Source organism: Poecilia latipinna, unplaced genomic scaffold (genome assembly GCF_001443285.1).
Source record: "Poecilia latipinna isolate Pla-1442-1.1 unplaced genomic scaffold, P_latipinna-1.0 Scaffold41, whole genome shotgun sequence".
Taxonomy (NCBI): domain Eukaryota; kingdom Metazoa; phylum Chordata; class Actinopteri; order Cyprinodontiformes; family Poeciliidae; genus Poecilia; species Poecilia latipinna.
Genome location: NW_015112657.1, coordinates 474842 through 490100, shown reverse-complemented (window position 1 = coordinate 490100; position 15259 = coordinate 474842). Strand labels below are relative to the sequence as shown.

The window sequence follows — 15259 nt, the reverse complement described above, 5'->3', positions numbered from 1 at the left end:
AAGAAAAAAAAAAGGTAAAATTTTAAAAAAAAAAAAAAAAAAAAAAAACCGTTCCCAATATTTAAAAAAAAAAAAAAAAAAAAAAAAAAACTAAAGCATTATTTAAACCATTATTTTATTGGTTTTTAAATTTATTTAAATTTATTTGTTATTTAAAGCATTATGTAATTAGAAGGAGACAGTTGTTAAAATCAGAAAAAACAGTCAAATCAGTGAGGAACATAAAAGAAATACTCTGATAAAGAAAGAAAAAGAAAACAAAAATACAAGTAAAAGAAATAAAGAACAAGAAACAATGAATTAAATGTGTTTGCTGCAACTATAGGTATTCAAGTAGATAGTGTAGATTTTTTTACGCTGCTGCCTGTGCATATGTGATTGCACCATGTATAGGAATTGGTCTGCGTGTCTGTGCTTGTAAGTGTGCTCAGAAGTGAAGACAGAAATTAGCAGTAGTAATAGAGGAGAGTGTCACAGATGTGGAGGAAAGAGGAACCATTAGACTTAGAAGGAATCCCCTGTGTTATAAGTCTTCTGTAGTAGTCATCATGCTAACCTCCAATCAATTGCAAGGTGTGAATTTGAGCCTGCAGGTGTTGCCACAGGCCAAGTTCCCATGGTATCCTCTGAAACTGCACATCCCCCTGGTTGAAAATGGAGGACTTAATGACATAGCAGGATACAAATACACATTATGTTATATATAGAACTGAACTGGTCAGTTGAACTTGAGCTACTTCAAAATCAAAGAAGAAAAGAGAAAAGTCTGAAAAAAAAATTACCTCCTTGCCTGAGTGATCACATCCAGGGGTTTTAATCAAACACAGCATTGAGGCTTTCTTGGTAGAAAGCAATCTGCATGCCAAATTTTGACTTGATAATCTTTAGTCCAGTTTAATTTGTAAAACAAGTCTCCAAATCTATCAGATTGTAAGTACAGCTTTTGTCCACAGCCCTCTTGCGATTTAGAAGTATAAACCTTTATTTTTACATATCTTCTATTTAACCTCAGAACTGAGGTTGCAGATACTTAAAATGTACATTTCAAAACTGCAGTTTTGAAAATTACATTTTAAATATGTTTTGGAGTCTGTTTTAGTGTCCACGTCTTTCTATGAGGGCGGAGTTAAAATAGGTCGTCAGCAAACAAAACACCGCCCCTCTCGGTTGTGTTCGTTCTGTCCGAATCTTCATAACAAGCGCCACTAGTTTCCAATCAGGTTTGAACGACAGGTTTGTCTGTTGGAGAACCTAGCTAAACTGGAGAGGTTTGCACTGAAGTCATGAATCAAAATGTATATTTTTTTACTCACTGAATGCCTACTGAATTTAAGATGAACATTAATACAAGTTTTTGAAGCTGTTTTTACTCTTCATTTATAGGCAGAGTGTGAAGCTGATGTGAAGAAACTAGTGGATGTGTTTGCAGAGGATTCAGAAAGTGATGAGACATTTGATGGCTTTTCTGACTCTGAGCTCACAGAAAAGGTATGTTTTTGTATTTATTGCCAACACACTTAACATTAGATATGCATATAAACTATTACTTGTAATATGTTGACAACTTTTAATTATTCCACAACTAAATCTATTTTCCCTCCTTTTTTATTAATAAATTCGACTGAAGAATATATTAGAAATCTGCCTCTTATGACAAATCCTTGCTGTTTGCCTGCAGAATTTGGATTTGCATCATGAATCACAACCTGACTCTTCTCCCATGAAGCTAAAGATCACATCTAAACCACCTGCTGCCTGTCAGCCCTTCAGGCTGAGGATTGCACTTCGCTCTGGCTCTTCCTCTTCTTTCCAGCTCTCAGAGTTTGAGGATGAAGAAGAAAATATTGCAGCAAAGAGAGGAGTGAAGAGGCCAAGAGAGCCCAAAAGGCCAAAGAAGGGCAAGCATGTGAAATTTGAGGATGAGGAGAAGGCTGTGAGTCAACCGCATCAGGCTGAGGATAATGGATCAGGTTCTGCAAAAGATGAGTCGGATAATTTCCTGGCCAAGAGAGAGCAGAACATCAAGGCCAACAAAGCAATGGTAAACCAGAAACGCATGCCTTGTGGTGACGTTTGTAAATTTTATATGTTAAATAAAATAGTTTTCTTGGATGTAGAGGTTGTAATTAGTGGTATAAGGCATCTAAGGAAAACATTCACAAAAAATTTGTCAAATATTTTTCTAAATGCACTAAAGTTGAACTTCTGACACAAAAAAATAAGTGTTGATACTAGATGTTTGAGTATTTAACACTGATTATTTCTTTTTATTTGACTGGCATGTGTATTTTTATTTATATTGGTGATTTCAATACAATCTGGAATCAGATTTCACTGAGCATGAAACCACCAGAGAAGAATAATCTGAAACGGCATATTTTTTTTCCTCCTCGTTACCCTCTAAAGTGTGGGCTATGAAGATTTTTCAGGTGATTCACATGCAATGAATGCATTGCATCTGCCTCTTACACACATGCAATGCATTGTGTAAGAGGCACCTGCCACATACAACATGGCAGGTGTATTCACATGCATTCATATATATTCATATTCATATAATGAATGCATGTGATGAACATTAATACAATGCATGTATGAATGCATGTATGCATTCATACATGCATTGTATGAATGCATGTATTCACATGCATTCATAGAATAAATGCATGTGAATCAGCTGCTTAAGCAGTCATGTCACACCTGACCTCTTCAGCAAGTGAATCACCTGAAAAGTCTCTACCTTAGATGACAATGACTAAGACGTTTTTCTGGTCTGAAGCCATTCGTCACTAGACCTAAGCTGTCTGAACATTATTGTCCCCTGCAGATTAGACTGCAACTGATGGATTGTCCAACCATAACTTTTACAGTCTGCGCTGTTACTGTGTTAATAGACATGTCTCCTTGATTATCAACTTAACATGTGGAAAATTACCAAATACAAGCCTAAGTTATATGGATACCAATATGTGTATTTTATGAATCTTCATGCTTCCCATAAGACTAAGTTTTACAATTATGATCAATGAGCCTACTACACTATAGTTGTCATAATATATTACTTCTCGTATCAGTTTTAGGGTTGGTGAATTATGCACCGGTATTAATTTACCATTTATTGTCTTCATATCAATTTCCCAACAGCTGGCCCAGCTGATGGCAGACCTACAGAAAATGCCTGGAGGAGCTGGCTTTCTTAAAAAAAAAGCAGGCAGACCGACGACAAAAGGAAAAAGCTCTGTGAGTATAATGGAAAACTCATAAATGGACGTCTTTCTGCTAGTCTTCACAATTTTGCAGTAAACTGAATGTCTGAGGTGCCTTTATTTCAATAGCACATTTTAAAAACCGCTGGGGTAGCCAAAGTACTGTACATTAAAACAGAAATATGTAAAAAAAAATATCTATCTATCTATATATATATATATATATATATATATATATATACACACACACACATACAACATGGCAGGTGTATTTTAAGGTGCCATACAAGACAATATCACAGTGTGTTGAAAGCCAAGGTATAAAAATGTGTTTTTATTAAACCTAAAGAACAAACTAAAAGTAGACCTTCAAATTGGTATATATTCAAATAGTTAGTAATGACTGTTGTGTTTGTTTGGTTATTTGGTGCTGATTTTGAAATTCAAGTACAGATTTAATAAATTCAAGATTCTTAACCTGAATATTCCTTTGGGACTAACTGATTATGTGGATTCATTTCCAATATCCAGCGCCCGCCTCGCTCTGGTCAAAGTGACAGGGAGACCAGGAGGAACCCAGAACGGGCTTCTCGCAGACAGACCCGCTCTATGGGGGGAATCGAGGACCCTTCATCTCCTCTGGAAGCAGTTGTGGAGCTCAGCTTGGAGGAAGAGCTGCTGGAGGTTAGTTAAACAACAAACTGAACAATAAAGTAGCTGGTGAAACCATGTTTGTTTTGCTCTACAGATTAATTCTGATATTTGTATAATTAACATTGGTAATCAATGAGAGCTAAATATGGTTATTTAGATGTTTACTGAAGTAATGCACACCTTCATTACCTGTTTTAGGTTCGCCAAGCTCCACGTCGCCGCGGCACTCCACGACCCAATCAGAACCACCCTCACATCATCCGTCCAGTAGATGACATCACAGAGGACGAGCTGGAGTTGGTGGCTGACAATATGACCGACAAGGTTTACAACAGTGTCACAGTAAGTTCAGTGGTGAACTTAACACTTACAGACTCACACAAAGTTTATTCCTCCAGTCAGATCTGTAAAGGACGTGTTCATCTTTTCATTTGTAAAGATGCAACAAGTTATCCAGCTCTTTAAAATCCAAGTCTAACATGGCTCAGAAATATGTATTATTGTTTTGCTATTACTGGAAGCACATTTCAGTCAGAACTGCACATCTGGATGCTGCAGTTTTGCTCCAAATTTTCCTGGCGAAACTCTTCAAGCTCAGTCAGGTTTTCTTCAAACCATTTCTGTGTAGCTTTAGCTTAATGGCTTGGGTCGTTATCTTGCAGGAGAATAATGGATCATAGTTCTCTTGAAAATGGAAAGAAAATGCCCTCCAGGATTTTCCTCCATTTTGTTTCATTCATTGTACCTTTGCAAGCCTTCCAGGGCCTGCTGCTGAGAAGCATTCCCACAGCATGATGCTGCCCCCACCATGCTTGTGATGATGATTTTGTGGTGATGCGCAGCATTTGGTGTCCGCCAAACAGAAGTGTCTTGTCCAATAGCCAAAAACACCAAGGAACCTTTTTCCACTTGACCATGTAGTCTCCAGTATGCCTCTTGGCCTAATCCTAAGCCACGTTTTATTGATCATGATTGATTTGTAAAAGCAATTAACGGGTTAAATACATAGGTTAACATTTTTCATTGACACTGCATAAAGTTAATAATGTCTCTATTTTTTTGTCAGGGCTCCACGTGCCATCAGTGCCGACAGAAAACTGTCGACACAAAGACCTGCTGCCGCAATGAGAACTGTCGAGGGATTCAGGGTCAGTTCTGCGGGCCGTGCCTGAGGAACCGATATGGAGAGGACGTCAGGAAGGCGCTGCTTAATCCGGTCAGTGCTCTCTAATGCTTTATTGTAAATAATTAACGTACAGCCACAGGGTTTCCATTCTGATGATAGATTATATTCCATAAATGAAATTGGCAGCTGCAATAAACTCTTATGTTGACTTTGTTATGGTTTTATTTAACAAGTGGCGTTTACATTCATGATGGAGAAACGGTGAAGAACTTGGAATTATTGAAAATACTAATCGAATTCTTAGCAGGAATTGCTTTCGTTAAGATGAGGCAGTAAAAAGATAAACAATGTTTTTCCTTTTACTATTTTTAAAATGTTAATTGATAGGGTTTTTTTCCGTTGTTGACTGTCTTGCATACCTTTGGTTCATTATTTTGGCATAAAACCTATCTTAAGATTCAGGTCATGAACTGCTGCCCAGAAAAGGGTTGTTCCCATAAACACCGCTTGGCTTCCACACCCTGAAACCACAAATTACCCGTAAATGTTTGGTTCCAAGCTTTGGAGGAGTTTTCAGTGATGTTTGTATTGTGTGCTTCTCCTAGTCTTTGCATTTATGCAACTTCACGTTGAAATGTAAGATTTTTCTGCTTGTTGTTGATGCTGATTTTTTTTTAGGACATCCTTTACTAGAAGGCTCCCTGTTCTCATTAGCTTTTTTTTTTTAATTCTAGGTTTAGGTATTATGGAAAAAGTAAAGGGGGGAGTGTAGTCCAACTATAATCCTTATTATAGTATCAAAAAGGTTAAGGTTTGTGAAGGTACAATGAAGGAAGCAAAATAGAGGAAAACCCTGAAGGGCAGAAACAGTAGCCAAAATTCAGATTACCTCTGTACTGTTTACTAGAAAAAAGTATATATACATAGAAAATATGCTTTGCTTCTAACCCGATAATAAAGCATGATGGCTTGGATGTTTACCTCCCCCCTTTACAGGAATGTAAACGCCCCGCATGGCTTGTGTTTTATTACTTCTAAAAAATCACTGAGAATATTACAAAATGCAGGCAAGGCTGAAGTTAACAGCATCGTGTAATCACAATGTTTATTTTTAGTTTGTATCACTTATCCTTCTAAACTTTGCGGCGTCTCCTCAGGACTGGAAGTGCCCACCGTGCCGCAGTATTTGCAACTGTAGTTTCTGCCGCCAGCGCGAGGGCCGATGCCCTACTGGCATCCTGTTCCCTCTGGCTCAGTACCACGGCTTCTCTGACGTCCACTCCTACCTCAGCAGGTGAGACTCAGACTCCTGTAACCTGATTATGCTGTTAACCAGTTAGAATTACTAAATATTTAATGTTTTTTTTTTTTTTTGTCCTTGCAGTCTCCGTGAAAAACTGAAAGACGAGGAGGACATGTGATTTTAACTCTGGGTGGACGTTTGTTCAGTTTGTTGCATCTTGTGAAGTTTTTCTGTTTTTTACCATTTTTATAAATTTAACCAAGTTTTTGCTGTCCTTTGTGCTTTGTATATTGTGAATAAAGCTAAAGACATGTTCGCAAAGAAATAAGATGTCCTTTTAATCCAGGTGTTGGCATTTGCAGTAGTTATATAAACATGTTAAAAAAAAAAAATCCCTTATTTAAAAACGCGGGTTGGGGGCAGGTAAAGGAGGTAAGAGCACTTACTGTCCAATGAGTTGACGTTTTAAACATGCATTGTACAGGTTACAATTCATACAGAGCATAATTATGAAGGAAAAAACAACTCGGGCAAATACATTCTGACAATGCCTTTTGCTACTCGTTTGAACAAGTAAAGGAAGAGTACACACAGTCGGCCTTGCTGGATGTTTTCCAGTTATAATTTTGGCATTTGCATCACTAGGTGAGTACTTTTAGAAAGCTTATGGACCAAAGAAAGATTCCCCAAGTAGTTTTTATAAAAAGGAGCATAAACCTTTGGTCTGGAGCTTAGTATTTAACATTATTGCGAAGAATTCTGACCATACCTGAAAACTATTAACCAAAGACTGACATGGCTGTGAGGAAGATATAAGATGGAAAAGAGACTGGAAGATCTGGATCTTATAACATTATATGAAAAGCTTTGAAGTTTACAAATTAAATCTACATATATATATAAAAATAAGATTAAGATTGATTGTGCATAAGATGTACAGACAACAGAAAGGCAACCACCTGCAACCATGTTATATATTCCTGTTTGTGCTAAGAATTTCTGTACTGTTGACTAGAAAAAAAAAAAAAAAGTATATATACATAGAAAATATGCTTTGCTTCTATCCCGACAATAAAGCATGATGGCTTGAATGTTTTCACAAAAGAAGTTAAAGAGTTATTCTCAGAATTTCACGACTAATATGCTCCAGCACATGTGTGCTTCTGGCTTCAACAAAATGACAACTGAAAATTTGCAAGACGTTTTCCATTATTTGTAGACGTTTCATTTTGAGATGATGTGTCGGTTAGCCTGAGGGACATGAAACGTTAGCCTGGGCCGGCCGGTCAGGAAACCTCTGAGGTGTCGAAGAAAAAATGGGGCAAAGCTTAAAACAGCGAGAGAAAAAGATCAAGAGTCTGACTTAGTGTCATCTCTTCATTGGAGAACCTCAACAGAATTCCAGCGACATCATGGCGCGTGCTGACCTGTGTTTACTGTTGCAGTCTTAAACCATTTAAGGCTGGAGATGTTAGTGTAAAACCATTTCCCTTCAGAGGAAATAGGATTTCACAGTGATTTCTGTAGATTTGAGATTTTAATCCCAGCTGTCCACCTCAGAAACCTAAATACCACAAGCCTCTACATACAAGAATGCAAATCAAATTTCTGTCTCAGTTCTACAAATTATTAGCATCGGAGAACCCCTTTCAGACCCACACCTCCAACAGGTTCTGTTTCTGCTGGAACATGCCCTTTGACCCCCCAATCCCTCCCATATGTCCAAATTTATCGTTCGGCATCTCCCTCACACCGTCCCTAGTAACTGCTGCCATTGAGCTGGTGAAGGTCCACCTGCATCATGTTGATGCCACTGCTGGCTAACCGAGCAAGGCTTTCTGCAGATAAGGTTTCCATGGTGACAATGGTGTGCTGGTCATTGTTTGAGCCAGCTCCTGCGCTGCTTTCTGTTCCCGCCGACGGAGAAGCAGCATCGGCTGACACAGTGATGCTGTTGCCTGTGACGGGTACTTTCTTGTTCAGGTGGGTCTTGATGTGCTTGGAGAGGTGGTCGCTGCGCATGAAGCGTTTGGGACACTCGTGACACGCAAATTTCTTCTCTCCTGAAAGTAAGAGGAGGAAAATATGTTAAAGGGCTGCGCAATTAGAATGTCTTAAAATTTGTGCTCAGTCATTTGAATGTAGTCCCTGGCCTGGACACTGAGCTCCTCACCTGTGTGTGTCCTCTTATGGCGCTGAAGCTCATCTGAACGCGTGAATCGTTTGCCACAAAAAGACCAACTGCAAACGAAGGGGCGTTCTCCTGTGTGCCAACGAAGGTGGGCTCTGAGGTGGGACGTCTTGCCGTAGATCTTCCCGCAGCCACTAATGTGACAGATGTGCTGCTTCTTCTTATTTGGGTCACTGTACAAAGTCAAAAATGTTCAAGAGTTAACTTTTAACCTGGTCTGATATTTGGAGGTTTGCCTAATCCACTAAAGTGAAAAATCTACAATAAAATATCTGAGTTTCAGGGTAAAGACTGCATCAACGCATACAGCTATCTAGGCTAAAATAAACTGACAGGATTATACATTTTTTCATTTGTTGCATGGCTATTACATTTGAATTAAACATGCAGCAAAATTTATTTTGCATAAAAACTGTCATCAATTTATCTGAGGCTTAGAAATAATCTCAAATTTCACAAAAGTCCAAAAACCTCCTGGAAATTTACCTCTACGTCCCCTAGGATTATTAACAGGATTTTCCCCTTTCTTTAATCACGTCTCTACCATGTGTAACATGACCACTAGATGTCGCCAAATCCTTCAGACTGATACTTCAGGAATGTAAAGTTTAACCATTTCTGAAGTTAAGACATTATTAATAGCACTAAATTTTGAAAGCTAGACAAAACACTAAATTGTAATAAAATAAAAACTTACTCAAAGGAGTAAAGCACTTTCATTATTGTGTTAACACATTTACCCAAGACACCAGCCATACAGATCGGTGACGTACCGTGGCTCTCCATCTTTGCACATCGGACAGGTGCAAGCTTCTCTTCGATTTCGTCGTCCCTGAGGTTGAGGGCTTAAATCCTCATCCTCCAGAGGTGCGCCGTCATCCAAACCGTCTCCGCCTGTCTGCAATACCTGGTCCCCTGTAATAAATGAGAAGAAATAATCCAAGTGTAAGGTTATGAAACCTTCCAGCCTAAATGCAAATCATTTCTCAACTTCTAAAAAGGTTTTACTTTTTTTTTCTTCTTTTTTTTTTGTGCAGCGATCATTATGATAAAGAAACGTTTGGGAACTATATTTAATTTTTTAACATTTCCTTTAAATGAGAAACAAAAAGATATAAAACAATGATGTTACAGCAACTTAATTCTTTGTAAAAGAATTGTTAATGCTGCACACCCTGTTCACTTTCACCATTACACAAACATTTGATTATTTTCAGCTCTGGCTGCCTGTGGTTCAAACTAAACCATTAGTAGTGAAGCTGCAGCCTTGCTAAAAACCTGCTGGTGTAGCCAAACCACAACTGCAGCAAAATATTAAAATGTGAGTGGAAGTAGTTAAAGAAAAAAAAAAAAAAACTGACGGCATCATTTACAGTGTGGTTAAAGTTTCACATGAAAACAAACGGCTAAACTGGTCCAACCAGATTTGAGCACCGGATCAGGAAATGCAGAAGCTGTCTTCCATTTTGCCTGTATTTTTATTAAGTGATTTTTTTTTATTTTTTTTTGCCTAAGTCATCTTTTGGCAAAAAGGAGGTGACGACATGACAGTTGGGAACAAAATTATCAAAAAATCTCCTGAAAAATTTGTAATAAATCACAAAAATGGAAGAAACAAACATTAGTTACAGAATTAGTACCAAAGACTTTTAGAAACTATCCCAGCTGTTTAATACGCTGGTAAATGACGGACCTGTTGTGCTGGTGATGGGGATGGGAACTCCTGGCAGCTGATGCATCTGCAGCCCAGTGCTGCCCAGTGTGTTCAGGTTGATGGTCTGAAGGCTCGGGATCTGCACCGCGTTGACCGGGATCCCTGCAGCCCCAGCCGCCCCCTGATTCTGCCCCAGCTGGGGCAGGGACTGCACCGGGGCCAGAGTTAACTGCGTTCCTGTTGGACTCTGGATCTGAATGGTCTGCCAGCTAACCTGGCCGTTAGGGCCCACTGTGCGCAAGAGGATGGGCCCCGTGTTTGGCATAATTTGAAGATTTTGAAGCCCCTCTTGACTGAGTGTTGGAGTTGCAAACACCGGACCGCCTGCCGTGGCCTGGATGGCCTGAAGTGGCGCTCCACCCTGGATGACCTGATGAGGCTGGATGAGGATTTGTTGCGGCTGCTGGCCGTCTCTGTTGTCCGGCTGAATGGGGACGTTCTGCTGGAATGTGCCCGTCGCCGAGCCGTTACTCTTCTGTGTTTGGGTGGCGCCGTAAGAGGATGAGGTCTGTGTTGTGACAGTGGACGCGGTGGTCATGTACCCCGTCCCACCGCCAGAGGTGGCTGGCTGCTGCTGAACCAGCTGATTGCCTCCAGCCTCCCCGCTACCGTTAATATCTCCCCCCGCTGCACCCGTGGCAACAGGCAACAACGTGATGTTTCCATTCAGAGACAGTGGCATGTTTGCCAGGAACTGGGCCTGGTTTTGCAACACACCGTTGCCTAAGCTTATATTTTGTATGGGGATTGCCCCCTGAAGGACGCTGGGCATGGTTATAATGTTCCCAGCGGCGCCGGCTCTGTTGGTCGCAGCTATGATCTGCTGGCCGCTGGGAGAGGACACGATCTGAAACTGCTGCCCTTGTGCTGCAGCAGCGGATACGGCCGGGTCCTGCTGAGCATGTGCAAAATGTAGTGGCTGACCGTCTACTGTCTGGAACTGCGGTATAACTTGGTACTGGATGTTGGGCATCATGCCTGATATAGTGGTAAGCAACTGCTGACCTGACACTGATGGAGCCTGGGCTACTACGTACTGCTGTTGCTGCTGACCCTGAGTGCTCACAGCTGCTGCTGATGTTGACAGCACCTGTCTGCTCTTGCAGTTGTCTCCTCCGGCCATCACCCCTGACGAGTCAGTGGTGATGGTGTTGGAGCCTGAGGATGCCTGAACATTGAGGGGGACAACCTGCCAACCGTTGGCAGTGGAGGTAAAGACGCCCTGATTTATTTCCAGCTGCTGCTGATTATTTTGTTGCTGCTCGGCTGAAGAGTCATTCTCTCCAGGGGTGTCGATTCGACTGCACGTAGCGGCCAACAGGGCCAGAGGAGACGGCTGCTGTGAGTCCTGCCAATAGAAATAGCACAAACATTTAAAGGCTTGGGAATCTGTAGCGCATTGTGTTGCTCTGTAACATACACTACGACTGAGATTACCAAAATTACTTCAAGATTTTCTTCTTTCCAATAAAAAAAAAAAAAAAAATTGCAATGGAATAAGACATGAAGTCACTATCAGAGTTGGACATTAAGATATGAACTGAAATCGCAGATGTTAACTTTGAATTTTGGTTTTAAGGAAAAATAAAACGGCACATTTTACAGCAATTAGAGCTAAGAAATTTTTCATGCTAAACAGATGAGACTTCATCCTACACATCCTGATGCATCTTCCATAAAATCTGACTGCTCATTGAAATCTCCTATTTTACCACCTCCAGATCATCCTCAAGCTTCCTGCACCACACTTGGCTAGATCTTTTAATTTGTTCTGCAGCTTGATTTGAAGCCCACGTACCTTGAGTCACCTGTAAATGACACACTTCTTCAGTTTTCTACTCTTCAATGTCCATCTCAGGCCTTTTTGTCCCTTTTAAATTGGCCACTGTGAGAAACTGCTTTTTCTAGCTAATTCTGCCATGAAGTCCCGGCATCCAGAGTCAGTCTGTTGATGCTAAACCTGGCGTTTGACAAGTCCCATATAATCCAGCAGCCAGTTGAGAACGTGAGACATTTTGTCCTAAACTACACCATCTTCAGTTCGTATTTGTCTTTGCATTAGTATTTGTGTGCAAGAAAAAAACTGAGTTCGTACTTTAAAGGGGCATAGTAAACAGCATGCCAAGAGATTATGTTTTCAGGTAATTTCTCTGATCAATAGTCTTTCCTTTCTGAGCACTAAATAAAGACTGGTGAGACAGTTTCTGGACATTTTGAACATGTACACATAAAAAAATTCACATAGTTCACATATTAAACTAAACCAAAAGATACTTACCATTTTAAATAGACAAATTCACAGGAGATCGTGGACAAAATAAGACAAGAAAAAACCCCCCGAGAGACTTAAGTATCAAACAAAACTAATATCTTAAGCAGAATTACTTAAATAAATATATCAGGTATTTATGTGAGACTGAATGTTTAAAGTAGATTCGATAGCATAAGGAGGATGATCGGCTTTTAAAGTTAAGACCCCAAACCTAAACATTTTGGGAGGAAGGGATTTGATTTTTAAATTTACCACAATGATGATCTGTGTGGCTTGCTTTGTGTGTGCGAAACCACACACAGAAACTGCATTAAAATCACTTTCATGCTGCCTATATTACAATGTAGCACTTCTGGTTTAGTTGGTCTTTAGAGAGAAAACATGGGGGGCTGAGTTTGGGAGGGACCACATTTTTCAGGAGCAGCGGCGGGCTCGGCTTCCCCTCCCCCCAAACCCACCCATCGCCCTCCCACACTTTATTCTGCCCTATAAACTAGCACACTCCTCTAGCCACCCCCTCCGAGGCCAGCCAAATGGGCCGAGCGAAACGCACACGAAGTGCCCGGCTAAGACGGGAACACCCCGTGTGGGCGAAATTTACCTGCCCATTCCCCACCCCAGTGACATGTGCTCCGGGGAGAAAAATCAACATCCCGCACAGTTTCAAACACAGACGGATCACAGAATCACTCCAACAACACACAACACCATCAAAGAGAAAGCAATGCAATTTTGCAACAGTGCAGCTTTGTGTGACAGGTTAACCTACTTGTGAGTTTGTGTTTCGCTTCTGACTGAATCCTCCACCGCTCTCCACAGCGGCCATTTCACCCTGCTGCTGCTGATCTGCGGAAGAAGAGTTGGAAGATCACCGACTTCTTAAGCGGCAAAGGCACAAACCGAGTAACATTTAGCAACAAAGTATAAACTCAATCAAATACACTCAAATAAAGCGACTTTTGTGAGGTTTGGAATTGTTTTGTGGGGGTTGTAGCAAGGAAACCTACGTCGGGTTGCTTACACTGCCAGCTAGCCGATTAGCTAAGTAATGTGTAGAAAACTCGCTAGGCATTAGCTAAAGTGACCGACACAGCTCCAACTGCTCGGTAAAACACAACAAGTTGTCTATATTAAAATAAAAGTGTACAACGAACCCATAATTATACAGTATGAAAACGAATATGTTTCCTTAAATAAATGTTAGTGGTGTATCCAACAAGTAGCTATAAATAAGCGTCAGTTTCTCACTTTTAAAATGCTTCCAACGTCCGATCGATAACAAAACGATGTCGTATTAAATCTGAGTAAAACACTGCGCTCTGCCGTTACTTCATAGTGTTGATATAAATGTACTCTCCTAATTAGGTCACCGAGTTTTTAAAAGTTCACTTACTGCTCATAATTTGAAGACGGGAGGAGTTTCTTTGCTCTTTTTCGGCTTGACAACTTTTCACAACTTCACACTAACTTAACGCCTCCCCCCTCTCTTTGAAGAAGGAACTGTGGTGCGTTCAATTTATTCACCACTAGGTTACTGGAACAAACTCACTGACCCTTTTCCGGTATTTGTAGATATAAGTTTAGTCTGGTTTCCATTTTGGTTATTTAACCGTAAAGAGATGAAATGGTGAATGAAACCGCTGGTTGTTTCAAAGAATTACACATATGTAAAGTTTGTAAATAACATCTTTTTGAGAAATTGAGTTGAATTTTAACAAATAAATTTTCGTGACACTGCTGCAAAATGAAGTAATAACTTAAATAACATCTGTCTAATTAGATGAAGTAGTATAAAAGACCTCACAATAGAATTCATTATGTATCAAGATATGGAGGACTGATAGTGTCAAAATTGGCAATAGATAGAGAAATAAATAAATGGATTGATAAACTCACTAATGTGCAAAAGATCCCATCCAAAAATAAAAGCTTTCCCAACTTATTTGATTATTCAGTGTGACATAAATTTAAATCTGTGTATAATTTTTAGCACTATTAAATTTCTATTAAAATTTAAAGCACTGGAGGACCTACTCAGTTAATATTCACAATTCATTAACAAGAAAGACTGGACAAAAAATGGCACCAAAAGCCAAAAAGACTACTGACCAAAAAGAACACAAAGGCTTAAACTCATTTGTCATGAAAAGATCTTGATGATCTTCAATATTCATGGGAAAACGTTCTGAGGACTAAGGTGACAGAAGCATCATGTTTTTAGAAGGTTTGTATCTTGATATATCTGGCATAAAAAAAACTACCACAATATTTCAGAAAAACAACATTATACCAACAGTTGAATTTGGAGTTGTTAGAAAAATTATGTGTCAATTTTTAGTGACTGGATCCTGAAGGAATCCAGTCATAACTTTCTGAACTTAACCCCAAAAGCCCATTATTTCTCAGGAGGTCAATGACCCAAAGCACCACCAACTCCAACTCTGACTTTGGACATTCATGCTGAAAAACACCTCCATCGTAGCTTTATGTAAATCATTGTGCCAAAAGAGTGGAACATATTTTCCCCACAACAATGTAAAAAACAAAACAAAACAAAAAAAAACATTATTAATTGTTGTTTTACACATTAAACAAAGTTAGTTTTGTTGTATTTTTCAATTAATCAGATCATAATCATATTTTATGATCTGAAACATTGAAATGAAAGAAAAAATAAGAAATTTTTGCAGTGGGCAGTCTTTTCTTCATGGAACTGCATATCAGAGCGATAAAATATGTGCTAAACACCCCGTAAATCTTTTTTTTTTTTTTTTTTTTTTTTTTTCCTTTTATTTGTTGTTGGTTTTTTTTCATTCGGTTGGACTCAAGGGATGTTGATTTTCGAATGAAAAT

At 39.5% G+C, this 15259-nt stretch overlaps 2 protein-coding genes across 4 annotated transcripts; one reads left to right on the top strand and one right to left on the bottom strand.

Moving 5' to 3' along the window:
* Positions 1-1161: 1161 nt before the first annotated feature.
* On the top strand, positions 1162-6547 carry LOC106956687 (cell division cycle-associated protein 7-like). 2 transcript variants are annotated; one of them, XM_015047691.1, is made up of 9 exons: positions 1162-1295; positions 1384-1488; positions 1679-2041; positions 3145-3240; positions 3738-3890; positions 4059-4202; positions 4927-5076; positions 6144-6280; positions 6371-6547. In XM_015047691.1, exons 1-9 carry the CDS (start codon positions 1284-1286, stop codon positions 6405-6407), a joined length of 1197 nt encoding a protein of 398 aa, XP_014903177.1. In that variant the 5' UTR covers positions 1162-1283; the 3' UTR covers positions 6408-6547. The 2 variants fall into 2 exon arrangements, with proteins under 2 accessions (XP_014903177.1, XP_014903185.1); XM_015047699.1 differs by having other exon boundaries at positions 1165-1268.
* Position 6548: 1 nt separating this feature from the next.
* sp1 (sp1 transcription factor) lies at positions 6549-13907 on the bottom strand. 2 transcript variants are annotated; one of them, XM_015047670.1, is made up of 6 exons: positions 13800-13907; positions 13176-13252; positions 10114-11482; positions 9194-9335; positions 8403-8593; positions 6549-8292 (listed from the first exon to the last, which is right to left on the bottom strand). In XM_015047670.1, exons 1-6 carry the CDS (start codon positions 13804-13806, stop codon positions 7988-7990), a joined length of 2091 nt encoding a protein of 696 aa, XP_014903156.1. In that variant the 5' UTR covers positions 13807-13907; the 3' UTR covers positions 6549-7987. The 2 variants fall into 2 exon arrangements, with proteins under 2 accessions (XP_014903156.1, XP_014903165.1); XM_015047679.1 differs by lacking the exon at positions 13800-13907 and adding an exon at positions 13655-13784.
* Between the last annotated feature and the right edge of the window lie 1352 nt (positions 13908-15259).

Coding starts and splice junctions, on each gene's coding strand:
- sp1 (XM_015047670.1), bottom strand. Junction 11,483..13,175: donor AGCGAAACACAAACTCACAA/GTAGGTTAACCT, acceptor TTCTATTGGCAG/GACTCACAGCAGCCGTCTCC. Junction 9,336..10,113: donor CCCCATCACCAGCACAACAG/GTCCGTCATTTA, acceptor CATTTATTACAG/GGGACCAGGTATTGCAGACA.
- LOC106956687 (XM_015047691.1), top strand. Junction 1,489..1,678: donor ACTCTGAGCTCACAGAAAAG/GTATGTTTTTGT, acceptor GTTTGCCTGCAG/AATTTGGATTTGCATCATGA. Junction 3,891..4,058: donor TGGAGGAAGAGCTGCTGGAG/GTTAGTTAAACA, acceptor TACCTGTTTTAG/GTTCGCCAAGCTCCACGTCG.